This window comes from Perna viridis, chromosome 4 (assembly GCF_037379345.1).
Source record: "Perna viridis isolate PV_CMFRI_1.1 ecotype Kerala chromosome 4, ASM3737934v1, whole genome shotgun sequence".
NCBI lineage: Eukaryota > Metazoa > Mollusca > Bivalvia > Mytilida > Mytilidae > Perna > Perna viridis.
The window spans coordinates 26,862,205-26,884,951 of NC_142448.1; the positions used below are offsets into that span (position 1 = coordinate 26,862,205).

Genomic DNA, 22,747 nt, shown 5'->3' on the forward strand with positions numbered 1-22,747 from the left:
CTTTTCAACAATTGAAAGTTTCTTTTAATCTATCATAGTTTTCAAGATATTGACTGAAAACTGTTAAAAAAAGTAATTTTTCCCCTTTAAAGGGCAATAACATCTGACAACTATCCCAGAACACTTTTGTAGTCCTAATAATGATCAGCTATAGAAAGAATTTGGCTAAACCTAACAGTTTTGGAAATATATGCGAAAAAATATTGTCTGACCCCTATGTTCTTTTTTTAGTAACGATGGCCATATTTTTCAATGAATCAAAAATCCCCATATCAATTCTATGCAATCTACCCAAAGGAACATTCATACCAAGTTTGGTTTCAATTGGTCAAGTAGTGTCAGAGGAGATTTTTGAAAGAAATAACATTAAAAATAGCAAAAATCGTTGAAAAAGGGCAATAACATGGCTTAATAGATTAAAACAAAAATTAGACCAAAGATAGATCTCATCATGCTGAACACTTTAACTCGTGTCAGAATTTAGCTAAACCTAACAGTTTAGGAGATATATGTGAAAAACTACTGTCTGACCCATACGTTCTATTTTTAGTAATGGTGGCCATGTTTTTTGATAAAATCAAAAATCCCCAAATCAGTTCTATGCAGGATACCCCAAGGAACATTCCTACCAATTTTGGTTCTAATTAGTCAAGTAGTTTCAGAGGAAAAGAATTTCGTAGAATTGTTAACAACGACGACGACTATGACAGACGCCAAGTGATGGCAATAGCTCACTTGGCCTTTGGCAAGGTGAGCTAAAAATGCAAAAAAGTTAATAACTGTCAATTAACTAGTTGTCAATACAAGTATAAAAAAATCCCGACTAGAATACCTTATAAAAATGACTAATAAAACTTAAATTTGCTACTGTGTACAAATCTGCAGTCATAGTAAGTCAGACAATCTCATAATGTGCAGATAAATTTAGAATTACCTGAATGCTTCTGATTTGAGTAGATCTGTATGGTACATGACTTTTGATTTGTGAGTAGCCAGAGGGAAATCAAAAGCAGCTTTACTGGAATCAAAATATTTCCACTGAAGTATGTAACTTCCAGCCTGATTAGTAACAATTGAACCCTGAAAAAAAAACAAAAAAAACAATCATATAATATTTTGGTCCTATGATTTAAATAAGGCAAAGACAGTTCAACTGATTCAAAAGGATTTATTTTTAACAACTGAAGAGGAAAAAGTGGAACAGAACTGATAATTTGAATTAAAACTAGAGGTAATCAGAGAACAGTGCTGTGAGTATACTGTTAATGTATTAATTTTCAGGATTGCTAAATTTCATGGATCCTCTCAAGTGAACATATTTGCGGGTATCAATTTTCCCAGTTTGAAACATACAATTAGCGTTAAATAGTGTTAAAATTAAACTTCGTGTGTACAATTTTTTTGCAGTTTTCTGTTAACCGCAAATATAGTGAAAATTAGTACATTTACAGTATCAGACATGATTTTATAAGTCATTACAAAGAAGTTTACAAATGAAAATGGTGAACAGAAAGTTTGTGCTTTACAAACCCAAAAAGACACAGCATATACAACCTATCAAGCTGCATAACAAATTTCATATAATTTCCATGAAGGGCTGCTGAGATTTTACCAATAATGATTTAAAAATAATGGCAGGGAAGAGATGAATAGTAACAGACATCAGTAAACTTAATACCCTAATGTCTAAAAGCTGGGTCATTAAAAAATCAGTATGATTTCTGACAAACCTGTACACTATCACCATCCCTACATATATATGGTGCTTCAACTATTGTCAGATCTTTTCCAACTTGCATTGTCTTGTCAATGTACTGAACAGACCCTACACCGCCAACACCACCATGGACATGATGCTGATGGTATGGGTCTGACGGAAGTGTTCCACATTTATATCGAATCACTGTAAAAGTTACATCTCCTTTCAGAATGTCAAAATCCCATGTAATTACTGATCCTCTTTGTGGTACATTTATTAATACCTGAAATTGAAGGAAAGTGAACAATAATTCGTTTAAATATACACCTTAAGTATAACCAGTGTATTTGTCTTATCATGAAGCAGTAAAAGAGACACAAGTAAATTTTTCACTTTTCATTTAAGGCCTTAGACTAACTGTTTTTTCCCAACTTAGGTAGGGTTGTTGTCACATTCCACTTCTACTCCATAAAGATATGCTGTGAAGGTACTATTTGATTCAAAAATACCATTTCCAAGATGAAATTCCATTAGTTTACAGGTAAGTAACCTCATCAATTTTAAAAGGGGAACCAGTTTATTCAATTTAAATGATAAATTCACATTTTCGCAAGACTTTAAATTTTTGGTATGACTTAACCAAGAAAACTTTACATACTACACAAACTGTGAGCAAAGCTGTCTTGGTGATAACCCTCTTTCCCTCCCTAGAAACCATATAGAAAACCCCTGAAAACCATTAAGAATCAGGAGGTGCACAATGGCATCATGTGATAAAGAATCAGTTTCAATGAATATAATTCAGCAGTTTTAGAGAAGTTGCAGCTCAAAACTTGTGACAGAGGAATGGATGTACAGACAGCATAATTACTGTTAACTCCTGGCTATTTAAGCAGGGGGTATAACAATATTTTTTCCACAGTATTATATCCTCTTAAACATCTTGCAATTGCATCTTAGTTATAATTAACAAAGTCACCTTATTTTGAAAGTAAGTTAAGGACAATTACACTTTTAACGATATTCAAGATTATTAATTTTGAAACTCACTAAAACTGATAAAAATCTAATAAACATTATCATGCCCCATCTGTAATTATTTGTTTAGAAATGAACACTATTACTGCAATTAACAAATATTTCTCACAGTACCATTCAAACTGTATAGGTGTAAGTTTATTAAACCCTTAGGAACTCAACTTTGGTGATGAGTAGATTTCAATATTCTATTTGTTTGAGTTTTCTTCCGATTTCAAGAAGTGTGAGTAATGTAAATATCAAGCTTACCTCATGAGGATAATCTCTAACAACATAACTTGTTTGATATTCACTATTAATACTGAGTGGGGGCCCTTCCGGGGACTTATCCGAGTATTCCTCTTTATACAGAGATTTTGGCACTAATCCTCCATCTGGAACTCCACACTGAAAATAAACAAAACTGAAAGCTAATTTTTCATCAAAAATATTATTCTCCCATTTTTTGCTGAAGGAAACTAAAAAGAAAAACAAATTCATGATATTCTAAATGTTCCTAACATATCCACACATTGTAATTAATAAGTTAACTGTGTTGGTTTTTTTTTTTTTATCAATATGAGATATCGAGTCACAAACTATGTGACTAATTAAAAGAACAGGACAAATAATATGCGCATCTTAGAATGCACTCAACATCTTAAATTCCAAATGTTATCATGATTAGCTAGAAACCATTGAGATGGAATCCATCTCTTTGGACCTTGCAATAGGAATTAAGTCATATACATTGTTGTATACCAATTTTATTTAGGTGATCAACCCACATGTCAAATATCAAAAGCCCACATCAAATGAAAAAAAAAAGTTACAGCTTGAACAAGAGTTTGTCAAAGGAATTTGCCCTTGAGGTCGAAGTTCAAGATCATAAACCAGTATCCACGGAACATGACACATCATCTTTAGGTGATTATCCCACATGCAAAATATCATAAGCCCACATTAAAAGACAAAAAAAAGTTACAGCCTGGACACGAGTTTTGATCTTTTGATTTGATCTTTGGGTCAAAGTTCAAGGTCATAGGCCATTATCCATGGTACAAAACATATCATCTTTATGTGATCTACCAACATGCCCAATATCAAAAGCCCACAGTGAAAGACAAAAAAGTTACAGCCTGGACACAAGTTTGTCACAAAAGAATATTAAACAGAAATCTGACCTTGAGGTCAAAGTTCAAGGTCATAGGCCCAAATCCATGACACATAACACATCATCTTTACATGACCTACCTACAAGCCAAATTTCAAAAAGCCACATCAAAAGACAAAAAGTTACAGCATGGACACAAGTTTGTCACTGAAAAAAAAACCAGGAATTTTATTGAGGTCAAAGTTTAAGGTCATAGGTCAATATCCATGGTACACGATACACTGTCTTTACATGAACTACCCACATGTCAAATATTTGAAAGAAAAAAAAGTTAAGCCCAGACACAAGTTTATCACTGATAAAAAGGAATTTGATCTTCAGGTCAAAGTTCAAGGTCAAGGTCAATATCCATGGTATGCGAAACATTGTCTTTAAGTGATCCACTCATATGCAAAATATCAAAAGCCTAAATTGAAAGACAAAAAAGTTATAGCCCGGACACGATTTGTAATGGACAGGACAGTATTACCACTATAGGGCGGCCGCCAATTTGAGTGGCGGAGCCATAATTAATCAATCCAATTCTAGTATGTACTGGTGACATGTAATTAATGGCATTCTGGATTATGAAGTTAACAATTGCTAATTTAACAAGAAATCTTTGATAACCTTGCTTTCAATTTTTTGCCAAAAATGAATCCCACTGAATAGAAAACCCACAGAAAGAATATGTTAAAATTTCATGCGGCTGTGATAAGTGTTACTAAGAGAAGTGTGAAGAAGGCGGCCGCCAATTTGAGTGGCGGAGCCATAATTAATCAATCCAATTCTAGTATGTACTGGTGACATGTAATTAATGGCATTCTGGATTATGAAGTTAACAATTGCTAATTTAACAAGAAATCTTTGATAACCTTGCTTTCAATTTTTTGCCAAAAATGAATCCCACTGAATAAAAAACCCACAGAAAGAATATGTTAAAATTTCATGCGGCTGTGATAAGTGTTACTAAGAGAAGTGTGAAGAAGGGCGGCCGCCAATTTGAGTGGCGGAGCCATAATTAATCAATCCAATTCTAGTATGTACTGGTGACATGTAATTAATGGCATTCTGGATTATGAAGTTAACAATTGCTAATTTAACAAGAAATCTTTGATAACCTTGCTTTCAATTTTTTGCCAAAAATGAATCCCACTGAATAGAAAACCCACAGAAAGAATATGTTAAAATTTCATGCGGCTGTGATAAGTGTTACTAAGAGAAGTGTGAAGAAAATTTCAACTTTAAAATACATAAAATTAAAAATAAACAAAGTCCTCAAAAAAAGGATGTTGTCAATATTTTCTGAAAATGAATCTCACCATATCAGATACATACAGGAAGAGTGTGTTTAATTTTCAAGCTGCTGTGATGAGAAGTTGCTAAGAAAACTGTGACAGAAAAAAATTGTTACGGACACACAGAAATATAGACAAGTGTAAAACAGTATACCCCCTCTCCTTTGGAACAGGGATATAAATATCCCAGTGAAAATGTGAGGACAGGAGAAGCTTCTCAAGCATAAAGCAAAAAAATACCTGCATGTACCTTCATATGATACCCACATGTATGTAAAAAGATTTTAAATCATTGCAAAAATTGAAAAAAAATTTATACAGCATACAACAATATAATGAGACAATATTTACCAGATATTTTACAAATGATGACTTACATAACAATCACCGCCCAAGAAGTCAGGAATATACTTCTTATCAATAAATTCTATTAGCCCTCCAGGACCCTGATAGTCCTTTCCTCCATAAATCATGAACTTCTGTCTTGTATTTTCATCTATAAATGGACTGATTAGAGTCCATAAAACTGGGAAGACGCGAGGAGCCCTAACAATCAGTAGTCTATTCATTGTCTCTGGATAGTTTGCTTCAACAACTTCAATAATTCTCAGAAGTGCTCGGACCCCTGGTCGCCATACATGTCTCATGCTCAGTCCTTCCAAGTCAACAATACAAGTACATCCTCTGCAACATGGCATTCAATATGATGATAGTTAAATAAAAAAGTTAAATTCTTTTTAGATTTAAATTGGCATGCTGCATTTTTAAACATGGATAACCACTGATTATCATATTTGCTTCATTTTAAGTTACAGTATGGTTTAAAATATCAAGTTTACAATCTTGATAAAAAAAAGTATTTCAATTAACTCCCCTACAATGAATTTTATTTTGGGAGGCAGGTAAATTTGGATACATCATAGCTACATAGTCAAACTAAAATTACAAATGTCAACATCCCAATATGCATATACATGTAAAATATGCTGTTTTATTTTTGCTTCTTGAGGCCTAAACAAATTTAGTGTTTGTAGTTACATTTTCAAAATATGGGTGAGGAGATAATGCTATTTTATTTAATACTTTTATTTGTATACAGTTTTCATACTTGTATTTAAGCAGAATATTTTACCCAGTCTACAACTAATGTAAAAAGAAATAAAAAGCTTTGCAGAATGTAGCATGATACAACCACAGTGGTCGAACCCTGAACAGTTTGGGCAAGTGTGGACACAATGTTTATTTTGACACACATTAGCAAAGGGACTTACAATTCATTATGGACAAAACAACTGGTTTGAACACTATATTGCACAAAATTTGAAATTCAAATAATATTTTCAAAACCAGACCAAAAATAAAATAGTCAATTTTTTGGGATGTGGTCCCTCTGACCCCTTATAACTTGAAAGCCATACGAGATATCTGAAATCTGACTGAAAATGGTAGGCAGGGATTTTCATGAAACACCAATACTTTTTTTTATAAATTGAACTGAAAACAAAAAGGTGGAATATTTTAGTGGTGTGACCCCTTTGACCTTAAAATGGTGCAAAACACATCAAATCTGCTGTGCACAATTGTTTACCAGAATTAAAAAAGGAACACAATAAAAAAAAAGGATTATCAAAATCTGAAGAAAAACATTTTACATGGGTTTTAATAAAAACATGGGTTAATAAAACACCTATTTTTACCATTTTTGGCCCCTTATTCTAAAACAGCAGAGGCCATAACTCCAAACTACATTTGAAACTTTCCTTTAGTGGCTAGTAAAATCATATAAAATTTTTATAACTGCTGGTCAACCACAACTAAAGTTATTCGCAAGAAAACCAAGTGTCTTTGGACAATGATGACAGCACCATACCAATATATGACTACGATTTTTTTTAGTAGACAGAAAGATAGGAAGTTTTAGGCCTGATTCACTTACAAGACAGGATAACCATGGATCTGTGTTGCTTGATCACATCTTTTTAAACCTTCTTCGTTTACACTCAACACCTACAACATATCAAAACAGATCAAACAAAAAAAAATGTAAAAAAGCTAAAAATATATACCAAAATGCTTCATTTATGACTTTTAAACTTGTAATAATCTAAGTTGGATTATTTCCCCTTACAGGAATCTCACAATAGTTTTCTTTCTTAATCATCTTAATGCACATCAACCAAAAATCTAGTTTAAAAGGAATTCTGCTAACAAGATGTAAACAAAAACATTAAGTTGAATCTAACCTGTCTGCAGGGATCTGACAACAATTATCTTACTTTAAGCACATCTTCAAATGATACCTTAACTCCCTATAAAGTTTCACCAGAATTGAGAGTAAAGGAGGGGTTGTGAACATGAAAAATGTATCACTTTGCAAGGATCTGACAGTAATTATATTCCTTAATACATTTGATTTCTAACCTCCCTGTAAAATTTCATCAAAATCACCTGAAAAATACAGAACGACAGATGATCATTCGGTTCATCAGAAATTTTCACACTTTCCTGCTGAACATATAGGGAAAAAGGTCAAAGTATTTCATTCAGAATAACATATCAAAAATATATTTTGCATAATCTGCAGGTGCTGAGTGGGTGGAAGAAGACAAAATATCACTCATGACAAAATGGTAATGCATCTTCTATATAAAATCTTCATTTGAGTACAAATAGCTCTGTCCTTAAGCCAAGCCTAAAATCTTATTTAAGACTAAAATGCCAAGGAGATAATTAACTAAATACAGCATAAATGTCGTTCTTATGAAACCTTACATGTTTTAAAACAGCCTCTTCACCCACACTTCTAATCAGACCTTTCACATCCATTTGTCCTAGCTTTAAGACATACAAAGGACGGCCATCTAGAAAACAAAAAACAAAAAAACAATATTAATTATGATATATGAAAAAAAATTACTAAAATACCCCATGGGGAAACATCTTGATATGTCCTAAAATCTAACCAAGAACATTTGGAGCACATCTGAACTGCATGTTTTCATTCAAGCTTGGTTTAACACTGAACTAGAATTGTAATGATTGACACAACATAGGCTTCTGCCAAAAATAAATATGGTTTAAGAACTTAACAATTTGAAATTAGACATATTTCTATCATAGTCCAATATCAAAGATTCAGCATATCCAAGAACTTCTCGACATCAACATTTGATGAAATTAATGAAGTCTTAGATCTTTTGGACCAACATGAAAACAGGAAGTAACATCCAAAATCTAAATGTACAGTTTTAAAAGGGTTTCCACTTTATATTGACCTAACACTTACAAGCTAAGTCTCCTATTTGAAGGTCCTAATTAGCAGGGCCTCACTAGCTTGCATTTCCCCTCTATTTTTTTTTTTATTTCTATAGAGACAAAATTCACCATCCTGAGCTTAAATAATGAAACAATAAATAAAGAAGTATTTTTGTACATATGAATTTAAAAGATCGGAATTCAAAGATTAAGTTTGGACCCTTATTTGGAACAACTGGAAAAAAAAATCATTTCATATTTAACATATCAATGAATCCGAATAATTCAAGACTAAATCCCAAAGAAATTAAAGTAATGTATGTATAGAGTTTTAGAAAATACAAGTTTTTGCTCCTGGTTCTTGCATTGTTAGTGTTATAACCCCCCCCCCCAAAAAAAAAAAAAAAAACAAACCAAGCATTCTTATAGTGATATAAAACCTTTTGATACAAATAAATTGGGACCCATCACATATACTAAAGTTCTTGCCAGAAAGCATAAAATGCTTGCTTTCAGCTCCAATTTCCCAAACAATATAGGTTCTAACCACTACCAATCCTAACCTTTGAATATTTACATAGATTTTCAAGTTATAGTCTGGAAACCAATTGTTTACAGACAATGATGACACTGACTTTCTATTACACCATCAAATTTTTGCCGTTGTTTAAAAATGAGTCAAATTCATATACTGTTTACCTTATTTATTAAATCATTTATTTATATTTTATACCTGGACTTCGAACAATGAGTACATGTAATATAAGATGTTTTTTCATATACAAGTACAATTGATTCCAATACTTCAAAATTGAAAAAATCTAAACAGAGAAATTTCATAAAAATATCAATATTTAGTATACTGTTAATATTAGTTATCGTGTAAGGTATAATTTGGAAATGTTTACCCTTATTGTAAATAGAAGAACATGGTCTACTTTTATCACATATGTTATATATAACAAATCAATTTTTTTCCTAAAATCTCTAAATGGTATTGGAAATATGATATTTAATAGATTCTAAAGGTGCCCTCATTCAGTGTATTTTCATACATTTGCCATTTACTTCATTGTCTATTTGGTATTTTCTCTGAAATTTTACAGCATGTGACTTTTGTCTATATTCTGATATCTTACAAAGTGCGGGAAAGGGAAAATTTTTATCCCGAGTGTCAAGCTTCAGATATGGGATTGAATTGAAATATTTTTCTATTAAGTCAGGACTGTTCCATAATTGAGCTTGCATATATATATTTATATGAACTTCCCAGAATAAATGTAATTCATAGTCCACTGCAAATAAGAGCAGGGGTTCAAATTTACTTTCAAGAGTGGAAGGTCCTAGACTTCCTAGAAGTTCTAAATCAATGGTCCCCTCAGGATAACAAAAAACCCTCAATAAAGTGTTAACGAATTACAGTAAAAGTTTCAGGACCAAGGTAATGAAATTTTAAACATTCTAGGTCAAAACTGAGGGTCATGACCCTCAGACCACTACTAATTTGAATTCCTGAAGGAAATGTCTAAGTAATGAGAAAGATCCAACAAAACAGTTTCAGCAATTTACCCAAACATCGTATGTCATACATGTGAATACTAGTACCAGTAAGTTGGATATGTTAACAACACACTCTTCCCAAACAAATCTGATAAGGTGTACTACCTTTATCACAGTAATGCCATCCACCACTGTAATACTGATCTAACACTTCACTGGCCTGGTAGGATTCCAATAACTGGTCAATATTGTGTAGTTTTCTCCACGCCATAGAGTGAACAAGCATTTCTCGAGCTCTGTCTATGTTATAATCTCTGGCTCGTAAAAAGCGCAGTATGTGGGCATCTTTTGGGATCTAAAGTTAATTAAAGAAATACAGTGTAAGTGGTTGTCACAACAACCTGTCATACCATAACCCCTTTTCTCCCATTCTTAGCCAGTGATTAAAAATGCATGTGACTTTTTAACAACCTGGCGTTGATTAAATTTCTAAAAGAGTGCTCCTGCCTTTTTTACATTTTCAGATTTTTTACTGATTTCACAGGAAAAACTGATTCTCCCTCAGTCTATTCAGCTGAATCCAGCATGTAAAATTCTTAATTTTACCATAAAGAGTGGAGAAATAATTTAACCACTCACTATAAATTTTTTTTCTTCAGACTAATAACCAACCTGAACTTCTCATCTCTCAGAAATTAAAAGATCATTTTCAATCTCAAAAAGCCCAAGGCTATGTCGAGCAAGTTATATCACAGACAATAACACGATGGATATTCCATACCTTTAATTAAAATGATACAAAATGATAAGTTTACTAGTGAAGGAGCACAAGTCACCTCCTACATAGTAGATCGATGGACTCAAAATCTTTTTGTCTCAAGTGACATATTTCAAAAGTAACATATGCAGTTTTGATGTAATTGTTTGAACTTTTAATGCAGACACACATTAGTGGTCTTGTTAGCCCAACTTAGAAGGGCATGGTAGGGCACCGTGCCTTTCTGCCTTTTTAACTTGGCAGAAAACACCATTTATTGTGTCTTTTCATACTTCAATAAAGTTTTGTTAATCAGAAGAGCCACAAGTCTGAGAAAAAGGTGTTAATTGCCATCTTATGACTAGTAAAAAATCATTGAGAAGCAATCAGCTGGTCAGGAATTTCCAATAATGATTGACAAGAAGAAAATGGATACCAAATTGGATCTATCACAATTTTTTGGACAACCAATCATTTGTGTTTGCAAAAGATCATGGAAATACTGTTCCTTTGAATTAGAAATGATTTTGGAAATTTGATAGCAGCAATCTTGATCATTAGTTACATTGTTAAAACACTATACCATGGTATGTGGTACATGTAATTAAACATGTCCAAGTTCATCACTCAAAGTCTGTCTTCTTGTAAGTGGTTCTGATATTATGTAATCTTAACAACTATGCATTAAATATGAAGTAAGAAAAATACAGAAAAACCCTCCAATACTTGTACAAAATAAGGAAATGAAGACAAACAACAGGAAAAACTACTTTACAAAAAGTGCCCTTCTCAATCTAAAGAAAGTGCCTTTTCCACCACTGGTGCCCCGCTCTTTTCAATTTCTAGTTGAAGTGTGTTTTAGGAAGTTTCACACATTCCCTATGGTTGAGATATAACAATATAGTGTTGCATTTACAATAAAGTTAAATATGATTTTAGTACAAAAAGATCTTTCCCTCATTCCTTTTAATTCATGTTACAACAAGAAAATCCTAGACAATCATGACTATCTAGTCATTAAATCCTTTACCTTGCCTTTATGGGTTGTCTGTAAGATTTGCCTTAATTGCACTAAACTGTTTTCCTGTAATGGAGTTAGGTTACCTAGGAAACGCTCAATGTAAACGTCCTCCAATTTCTTATTAATATCTGGGGAGTTTGCACCTAGAAGTAAAACAGAACCACTTGTTATGGTCAGCTTCAGGTAGGGACTTTCATAATAACAGAACTGTATATAAGTACAGTTCAACCTAAGAACCATGCAAAAACAGACAATAAGTGATACATGCTTACCTTTGGCACAAAAATATTTTGCCTGAAAATCCTTCAAAAAAGCTTTAGACAATGCCTAAAAAATAAAAGTGTCAGTGGAACTTGGTGAAATAGATATTTCCAGCTACATTTTAGTTTAATTCTACTATGAAAAGCATGCAGAGGGTTACAATACCAAACTTTTTGTAAACTTTCTTATCAATCCAGTATTTCCCATCAATGATTTGAGAATCAATAACAGAAATGTAGGATGGGAAAGTGGCGAAAATGAACAGAATATTACAGTATTTTTCCTTTTTTCCAAGCTTCTAAATTACTTTATTGGTTTTATTACAGTACTGAAAAAACTATCAGATATATTTTTCAATTGGAATTCAACTAAAATATGTTGGACTTATTTCATGACTTTGGTGTTTAAAATACCAATTCTGGTTTGATATTTTGATCATGAATTAAACATTTTAGATGAAAAAAAAAAGTTTACTTGTCTTTTTAACATTTGCCAGATTCTTTAGTAACCTGTACATAATTCCGTTAATTGTCCTATGAAAATTGCCCACTATTAAAGGAATTCACTCAAGTAATTATGACATACCAGTACATATAACATGACCAGCTCATGTAGCTTATCTTTGCAATAAGGGAGATAATTTAATAGAGGAAATGCATTTAATTCACCTTAATATTTTTTTAAGTAAAACAAAATGACATGATATAATTTCATGTCAACCAATACTAAATTATTTTTTTGTGATTTTTTATTCAAACAATATGTGCAAGAAATTACACCAAATGTTAATCAGCCCATTTTTACTATAAACATTATCAAAATGCAGTGTGTTCTGCAGTGGCACATTTCTATGGTACTTCTTTAACGAAAAAATTTTTTTTTGTCACCCTTACTTGTTTTATATTACTTTAACTATTAATTGCCTTGATCCTTGTCCTTGTCCTTGGACTATTTCAGTAAGTAACATTTAAATGGGTTAATATTGTTACATACAACTTTTCTTTAAGGATAATGACTATTAACTACATTAATCAGGTATTTAAAATAGAACTGACCACTGACCTTTGACATTTGATTTGTTGATAGACCAATATATTGTTTATTTTCAGCTTGTTAGCAAAGGAAAAGATTAAATCAGCTTAATACCGTGACCTGAACTGCCTAACATTGAAGTAAGACTTTCACAACAACAAACTACTAAAAATGTAAACATTTGTTTCATTATACGCAACATAAAGAAAAGTTTTTTCACATTTATTTTAATTTATTTGAATTACAGTGGATTCCACTTAATTATACACCTGTTAATTGCAAGGGAACCCCCCCACCCAAAAAAAAAAAAAAAAAAAAAACAATTCCCAGCTTATCCACGTAAAAAAACATCCTCTTATCATCAGACCAAAAATTAAAAAATTCCTATTTTTTCAAATTTCCTAAAAAAATGTATCTAAATGGGTTAAAAAAGATTACATAGTTAGTAAAATCACTGTTTTCATGTGAAGAAATTAGGTATTTTCCCTTGAAATGAATATTTCTACTAATTGCATACTTTTTTCAGACAAACATGCTATGCTAATAACAGAAATCCACTGTATAAGTCTTTGCACAAACTTTTTAGTGCATTCATTACCGTTTTTAATTCATCCATAGTTATTTTGGTTTTCGGACCCTTGCTAATTATCATTATAATAAAATTAAAACAAAATAGCACCTCTTCCATCATTTCTTTTGCTTTCCACAACTATTCAATATAATTACCTTCAGTGACAGGAGACCTTTCATGCATATTAGCAGCAGTGGCTCCTAAGACTAGACTAGATTGACTACTATTGCTATGGTTACTGTTGGACCGACTTCGTAACCCGCTATCCTGAGAGGGAGCATCTTCTACAGGAGGGATCCATGGCGGGATGTGTGTTGTGCCCTCAGCAATTATTTCATTGATGTAGTATTCAATTACTTCTTTTCCCTGAAGAAAAAAAGATGGTTAACATTTCATATCTTTCTAACTTGTTTTCATACTTTGGTTGTAGTTATTATTTTATGAGATACTACTACAATATATACACACAGGATAATTCAGTGTCACTTTGTTGCTTTAACAAAATTATTGGACAATAGACCTATTATAACTGGTACATTATTAAGTTAATACTAAAACGAATTTCTAGCTAATTAACAGTTTACCTGGTCAATACTAACCTCTTCCAGTAGCCATATGCACACACCTTATATCATAAAAACCTTCAGAAAAACATTGACATTTAGATAGTATAAAGAGTTATATTTGACTGAGATAAACTTACAAGATAAAAACTTCAGTTTACAGGTATACCATTACAATATATCTTGTCATGTGTTTCTCATATTAAGGGCATGCAGTTAAATAAAAAAAAACAAACAAACAAAAAATAGGGCATTAATGGAACATTAAGTGATACCCTGCCAAGTAACCGTACAATACAATGCTTTGTGTGATGAAGCTAGATATGCCTACAGAGGTTGATTGATTGATTGTTGGTATTTAACACCCAAGCAGCAATATTTCAGCTATATCAAGGTGATGGACATGAAATGAACGATAAAATGAACATGAAATGAAAAATGGATGGGACACAAGGATAATATAATTGACAAATTATGATTCCACTGGAAATAGGGAGAAGGGGTAGGGTCAGACCATATATCCTCCTGCAGTGGCGTGCAAAGGTTCCTACATAAGAGCACTAAATAATACCTTGCCACATCTTGTAGCAGGGTATAAAAACAAAACAAAAGGCTCACAAAAATTAAGTGACCAGTATAAACTTCACTAAAAAATTCTTGGTCAATAAACACTTGAGGCTCTTAAAAAGCCTAAAATGGTCACCTGGCAAACGATGTCCTATTAACTCAGTAGGTAAAGATATGCTTTATTACCATGCTTGACCAGATAATTGCAAAAAAGAGTATATATTGATGAATGTTGTAAGTTCAATAGAATACCTAAGGCACTGTAAAACATTGGAAATGCCTTTAAAGTGTTTTAAGAACCAGTTGAAAAAATTTGGATAGGGGTCCCCCTATACCTTCTTCTTCCACTGGGTCTGAGAGGACATTAGCGCAGTATACATTTGCAGAAAAAGAACATAAAATGAAGTTAATGGCTATAAAACATTTTTACCATCAACAATCAACTCAGAAGACCAAGTGTCCTGGAATCCCACGGATTGGGGAGCCATTAGCTCACTATATATGTACATGTATAAAAATTAGTGGGAAAATGGCATCCGTCCAAAAACATTTTCATTATCAACATTCAACTTAGAATACCACATTTCCTAGAGAAATAAAAAAAAATAATCATTGGAATCCTAGCAACTGGTGAAAAATAGCAGCCTAAAAAAAGTTCAATACTGCGATTCAACTCAAAATATCATGTTTATCTTAAGAGAAGCTTTCATCTTCATTATTTTTCAATAGTTGTAGAAAAATTAGCAAAAAAAAGGCATTTCGACATATGAAAAATTTCAAACAACCAGTTTGTACAGGATACTCTAAGGAACAATTATGCTTACTTTCATTAAATTTTGTTGTACAGTTTTTGAGAGAAGAAGATTTTCAAAGTTGTACAAGTGAAAAACGAAAAAGACCATAACTCATACATGGGGGTGACAAATCATTTTGAAAATTTCGGCGTAGGTTGGTCTTCTGATAGTGAACAAATTGAACCACTGTAATAGTTTTTGCTAAATACAACAGCTTTTGGGTTATTTGCAAAAAAACTGTATTTTGACCCCATCTGTTCTATTTTTTAGTAATGACAGCCATGCTATTAAAAAAAATTTAAACAATCAGTTTGTGCAGGATACTCTAAGTAACAATTATGCCAACTTTCATTAAATTTTATCAAGCAGTTTCAGAGGATAAGACGTTTAAAAAAAGCTAACGACGACAGATGACAACAGAAATAGCTCACAAGACTTTTAGGACAAGTGAGCTAAAAGCTTTATCATGGTTCAACAGTATAACATGATAAAACATACAGTAGAACTTTAAAAACATTTAATTCCCTGTTTACAAGTACATGTAGTAAACACAGGAATTTAATAAGCATTCTTTAATCATTCTTTTCTAAATCAGAAAGAATTCTTTATTGAACATTAACACATACCAGTACTTGTAAACATACTGATTGACAAAGCATGACCTTCAAACATATTAATCAACAAAACTTGACATTCTATCAATACTTTGAATTTCTATCTAGTTCTCAGATCTTGATTAAAGGTGATTTTTTACTCTCTCTGCCACTTAATACTTAAAATAATCTAAATATTGTAAACCATGAAATTTTTAAGGAAATAAAATTTCACCTTTTTTGCAGTAAGACATAAATAAAAGAGGAAAAAAATCGTAACATTATGTAAAATATTAACATTTTTTCCCCATTTCAAGATTCTGTTTTATTTTTTTATCTTTTTTTTTTTGCTGAGAGAGGGCGTATAACATCAAGCCTTCATGCAAAAATGTATACACTTTTTTCATTTCTTAGGAGGAGCCCCCTCTGAGTTATACTTATGTATCTATAGACCAAAACATAATACTGATATTAAAACAGATTTAATCAAGTGGTTCTTCAGATAACTGACATCCAGGAACCAAAGTATAACTGAAGCCCTACCAAATGAAAATGTCATCATTCCAATCTATATAAACAGTCAATGTAAGGTCATGCCCATTCCAAGCATTACTTAGCAGATGGCCTCCATCTGCTGGTATAGATTGTCACCATCTGATGGACAACAGTTGCAAATCAGCTAATCAATATACAAGTTAATGGGTTGGTTAATGAGTGATCAACACTAGCATTAATCTATCAAATCAGTAGAGAAAATTGGTTTATTCTCTAGAATTTATAGGTGGTATAATCTATCAAAGCATTAGACACACACTTCTGTGACATATATGTCCTCTTACTGTATCTACCGCACAGCTAACTGAAATTGACAGAACAAATTCATAACCCCACACTTCAGGGAGCAAGGTCAAGGCTAGGTTCTCAACAAGAAAAACTTTTATGTATATGTTTCAATTACAAATAAAACCAAAATCTCAGTACCTAACTTTGTCTATACCTGAATGGGAAGTTATTCAAACATAGCCTTTTTTTCTATTTATTTCCTATAGCTTTATAAAAAGTTTAAAATTTATAATATAAAAAACAACCTTATTAAAATATACCTTTTATTCAAATCAGAATTTACCCTGCACCACTACTTAAGGGCAATATATACTGAAGAACACAATAATACAACAGCTAATAGCGTCCGTAAAACATTTGTGTCCAATCGTACGCAAAAAAAAAATGTCCATAGTACAAAGTTCAATATCTATTAACAATGTATACATGTATAAAATGCGGTGTTCTTCATAGACCAACAAAATCCCCCGTTAGCCATAGCACTTAGCAGTGATTTAAGCACTTAGTTGTAGTTAGAATTAACTGAGGGAACTGCACTATTTTTGTGCTATGGAAGTGAGTGCAGTGCTATTTCAAATTAATTGAAGAATACTAAAAAATGTACTTATGAATCTGGAGTTGGGTTTTTAGCAGATTAAATCATAACAAACATATCTCAGCATTTATGTGTATACAATATATGTTAACTGAACTATATTTAAATGTTTCTTGTAAAACTTTTACAAATTTAATAACTTAACATGCCAATAAGAGTAATAATAAAAACATAAATCTGAATTTCATGCATTAAAAGGGACAGATTAAATCATGTGTTTAGAAAATCATTTAAAAAGCCCTATTCAATGCATATAAAATCTCTCATGAATTGATCCTCATTGAATATTTTCAGAAATATGTTACAAGTTATTTGATATTTAAGCATAAAATTCTTGGAAACAGGTTGTCAGAGAATATATTGTGGTATTCAAACACCTTATCACCTAGTACTTTCCCAAGATTATAAGTAAATGTCAAATTTCTACTTGAGGTACTATGACTGTTATTGTCAGCCCAACAGGGAATGATTATGTAACCTTTCATTGTAATCCTTTCTTCAACAAATTAAACAAATGTCTGTGTCCATGATCATGTAAAACATAGCTGGAGGTTTAGATAATGTTTTACAGCATATACAATCATGATGTTCAAATAATCCTTGATTAAGTGACAATCATCTGACAAACTTCTTCAGATAGTTAACTGGAGAGATTAAAACTGTCTAGCATTCCATATGTATTTAAATCTGTGTATGATAGTAAGTTTAACTCCTTGTCAATGGTCCAGTTCACTACAAAGACAGTTCGTTGGATGATTTGTCATTTAATCTAGGCAAGACAAACTCTATCCTCTGAACATAATTATTGTATACGCTGTATGCACTTAAATAATACCAAGCACAGTAACAGCTTTTGCAGTCAAGGTATTTATTTTCACCTCAATGTAAGTTATCTAAATGGCCCTAAATTGTCATTTCAACACTTAAGAGTATGATTAGTGGATTACTACAATAAGAAATCAATCCTGAATACAGATTTTTCATTACCTGTTCTTTCATAAACAATACAATGTTATAAGGGAAATTCCAAAACTCAAAAGTACCGCTACATGTACACACAGTACAAATTGTTATATCAGTGAAATCTAGGAGAAACACAGAAATACTTTCACAACTCTAAGGTCAAGGTTCATGTACATAATCAAGAAACTAGGGAAAGAGACAACAAAAAATATAAAGCAAAAATAAGGAAAATGTTAAACTAACATTCAGACAAAGTGTATAGATGATGGATCCTTTGTTTATCTAGAAACACATAACAATGAAGTCATGTTGCTCATGTCAACTTACCTGATAGCGACATGTGCAGGGATCATTTTGATGAAGGTATGTGTCAAATCCCTAACAAAATTTAAAATGATCCTTAAAACTGAATCAAATTATTTAACAAGGCCAAAAAATATAAGATGAGCCTTCAAGTATGTGGTATACTTTATTTTTTCCTTGGCCCATTGACACTTAACCTCCATGGTAATCTCCCTCTTAAGGATTATTTTGTTTATATCATGCAAGATTTTGGCAAAATGAGCAAATACATGTAAAAGCCTTTAATCTTCTAATATCTGTATCTGCCCTGAAAATGATCAATTCAGATCTTTTTGGGCAAAGCTTAATTGATTTAATTCATGTAAAAGTACCTTTTTGATGTTGGCTGCATATTGTTTCATTGCTATTTTTTCAACAGTACTTTCAAAATTGAAGAAATGTTTTATGTCAAGACTAGCACTCTGCTCAAAACATGTCCACTCTGGGTTCTCGGAGTGTACCTACAAAAGGTAGAGGAAAATGTACATGTACATTTCATTGATTTTGTTCCTGACAATGCATATATATAAAATATATAATGATTTAGCAATGTATGAAACTTCATGAGAATCCAGCGAGTAAAAAGGAGCAGCTGTGGACATCATCATGGGTAATTCAAAATTTTTAATGAGTGTCTTGATACATAAATTAATGTATATATGCTATGTACCCATATATACAATTTCCTAACAAATCACTTCAATCCAATTTATCTTTGGACTAGTTTGAACTAGTGAAGATTATTCATCATGTATACAGTAAAATATTACTGACATAATTTCTTCCAAGGCTCAGTTTTAGGGGCTAGTATTCAAATTTGAATCAAAGCATTCAAATACAAAATACATTTGTACATTTAATTAAATCCTTAGTTTTAAGTTAAAAATTAAAATTTCAACCCTAAACAGAGGCACAGATAAGAATCTTAATCAAGATGGCAATGTTTGAAAGTTTTTACAAATCTATTGAAGGTACATGTAAATTGTAGGTATTGTATAAGTCTATATTTACATTAACAATCTATTTAAAAATTGACTAAATGTATCTGGTTTCTTAGCATGACGTAAATCATAATCAATTTGATCTATACCAATGTATAATTGTGTATACTGTGCCAAAACTATAAAAACATATCCGGGAATTCTTCCAATAAGTCATTAAATTATTACATTTTAACAAGCTCAGGTTAATATTTAAAAAACAAACTGCCTGAAATGAGAATAATATAACAATACATAATACAAAAACATGTAGATAAAGCTTAATATCTGAAACAGGATATGCTAGACCCAACCAAAGAGATCTACACCTCCTCATTTGGGGGAAGTCATGTTGTGTGAACACAAATTTCAAGCTTGATATACCTCAAAATTTTTATTGTGATTAAGCATGACAGCAGCACAAAATTAAAGTGGTTTTAGAACTTACAAATTAAAGAATCAAAGAACTAAGACCCATTTTGAAGTACATGTACTGTAAATTGTCCAAGATCGAAGATCCAGTATAACAATATATACCAATTAACCAATAAATCAGTTTTTGTAAAAAATAGAACACTTTGTTTTAATTTTGACCACTGAAAATTGGGGCCAAAAATCTGAATCTTAACACATGGTAAAGTTCTTCATCTTAAATTTCAGAGTGCAAACTCCTAGATTGACCTCTTCACAACTATTGTGTAAGTGTTCATTTTATTTCAAAGATTCCAGTTATTTTTACAGAAATACTTGCAGTGTTCTCCCCAGGCCATTATAGCACTGTACTTCTCAGCCCTATGATTTCTTAGCACTATGCTATCAGTAATTAATTTTATTTAGAATGCACTATGGACTCTGTGTTATAATTTTGGAGGAAGGCCAAAAGACCTGTGCTATACCAGTAAGCACTGTGCTATTTAAAAATTATGGAGAGAGCACTGTTTTAAAAGTTGCATTAGAATGGAAATAATTTAATTGCATTTGAAGATTTGTTGTAGTTAATATAAATTTGACAAATTGGCAAATACCCATATACATGTAGTACCAGTAAACTAAATTTGCCACAAAAACAGAGGACACTTACCCTAATGGTGAACCTGGTCCATGCTCCCAGTTTTTAGTGGAGTCCAAGTTGCTCATTTGCTTTTGTTACTTTGTGTGTATGCTTTTAGTTACTTTATGTTCTTTGTTGTGTATGTCTGTTTTCCATGTCTGGTCTTTGTCCCTGGATTACATTCTTTTGATTACTGCTATAACCTTGGTTCCCTTGATTACTCTCTCAAATACAACAAAAATGTACATTACTGGTATCTCAAAATATTCCAATACAATACAGATATCATCTACATAACACTCATACTAAAATAGTAACATATACATTAAACAAGTAACACAATCAAATACTTTATAACAGTACCTCTGGACTCATGACAGCTTGAAGTAAATCACTAATATGTTGGGCATAAATATATATAATAGCATGAATGATTACTGGTTCCCAAGACTGTACAATATCATGGTCAGTTAAAAATAAATTACATCCATCAAGAATGTTATTACTGTAAAAGTACAAAAGTTGCTTTGTTTACCACTTCCACTCTTTCCATAGTGAAAAATGACAGGAACAAAAGTTGATTATGTACAAGTTAAATGTCCATGTATGCATCAGCTATGTAAAGCCACATACCAAATTTAAAATCAATCCACCCATTGGTATTCTAGATAATTGCAATAAAATTTGAATGGTTGGAATGACAGAGGAACAGACTGACAAATGTAAATGGGGATTCGAATATACTACCATTTGTTGAACTTGTTGAGTGGAGGTTTAAATAATGGACCTGTATGCATATGCATTGTACAAAACACAAGACCAACACTACATTGTACATCTATAAAAATTAAATAATAGACAGTAAAGTATTTATGACTGACATGCAATATGCAATACACACTGATAAAAAATACCAGTAAGCTGGATCTTAAATAGCAATAATAATTGAATATTAACACCCACACAATATTGTACTGTGCTGACCATAGAGTAGTTCAGTATTCTCCCCAGGCCAATTAATACTGTACAATCAATGATTTAAGGTTAATCAATGTGCTATCTGAAATTAATACTGGTTACAATGCATTCAGTGCTGTAATTTTCTGGAAAAGTCAAATGAGCTGTGTACAAATGTATGCCAGTAAACAACTCTATTTCAATTTCATAGGGAAAACTGTGTGTGATGGATCATCAATTTAAGAATTTACATTTTAGTTTTAAAAACATGTACTGACAAAACAACACTTAGTAACAGTCACTAACTTACAGAGTAAAAACAGTGCTCATTGATGATAATTCTTGATGAGAAGCTTTCATTATGGGCATCAATTTTGAGGGTACGAGCTTTACGGTCCAGAGAGTTTTTCTGAATGAACACAACATGGTCGACACCTACAATCTACAAATCAAAAGTAAACAGTCGAATAATTTAGCTTGAACTCATTTTAAATAACAACTTAACTTGTATTACTTTGTAAACTGTCCTTAAAATTCAAGGAAAAGACAGAATTCTTTAACCCATGAAACAAATCCAAATGTTTCAAAAGGCAATTTGGATATCAATCATATCTTATTATTTTTTTTCAGATTAAAAGTTCCAGAATTAAATATATCTTGACTGAAAAACGATATTTTGAAGACTTAAAGCACCAATTGAGACCCTTTATACAACGCTGCAAGTAATATACAAGTAACAATGACAGATATACAAGTACATCAACATGTAAAAAGATTTTGATGAGCTATTTCCTGGTAATTATTAGTAAAATGTAAAGTATATGAGACATCATTCTTGGAATTTTTACCTGCAGATCAAATAGGCTACCATCTAAACAAATAATTAATGCAGAAGTTTCAGTTTTTGTTTGGATTTTTTCCTTGATAATTATGAT

General features: G+C 31.8%; 1 protein-coding gene and 1 long non-coding RNA gene across 3 annotated transcripts in view; one reads left to right on the top strand and one right to left on the bottom strand.

Moving 5' to 3' along the window:
- LOC148619536 (SEC14-like protein 5) overlaps positions 1-22,747 on the bottom strand; it is a 34,069-nt gene that overhangs the window by 8,729 nt on the left and 2,593 nt on the right. For both annotated transcript variants that reach the window (XM_088579529.1, XM_088579528.1), the window contains exons 3-13: positions 22,123-22,254; positions 19,157-19,285; positions 13,720-13,930; positions 11,710-11,843; positions 10,088-10,277; positions 7,940-8,028; positions 7,104-7,174; positions 5,545-5,851; positions 2,987-3,124; positions 1,731-1,982; positions 935-1,080 (exon numbers count right to left, since the gene is read on the bottom strand). In XM_088579529.1, coding sequence (XP_088435655.1) covers positions 935-1,080; positions 1,731-1,982; positions 2,987-3,124; positions 5,545-5,851; positions 7,104-7,174; positions 7,940-8,028; positions 10,088-10,277; positions 11,710-11,843; positions 13,720-13,930; positions 19,157-19,285; positions 22,123-22,254 — 1,799 coding nt within the window. The remainder of the gene's footprint in view (positions 1-934; positions 1,081-1,730; positions 1,983-2,986; positions 3,125-5,544; positions 5,852-7,103; positions 7,175-7,939; positions 8,029-10,087; positions 10,278-11,709; positions 11,844-13,719; positions 13,931-19,156; positions 19,286-22,122; positions 22,255-22,747) is intronic.
- On the top strand, positions 18,743-22,671 carry LOC148619537 (uncharacterized). Its single transcript, XR_015921612.1, has 3 exons — positions 18,743-18,845; positions 20,465-20,502; positions 22,443-22,671. It is a non-coding gene; the product is annotated as an uncharacterized LOC148619537 (long non-coding RNA).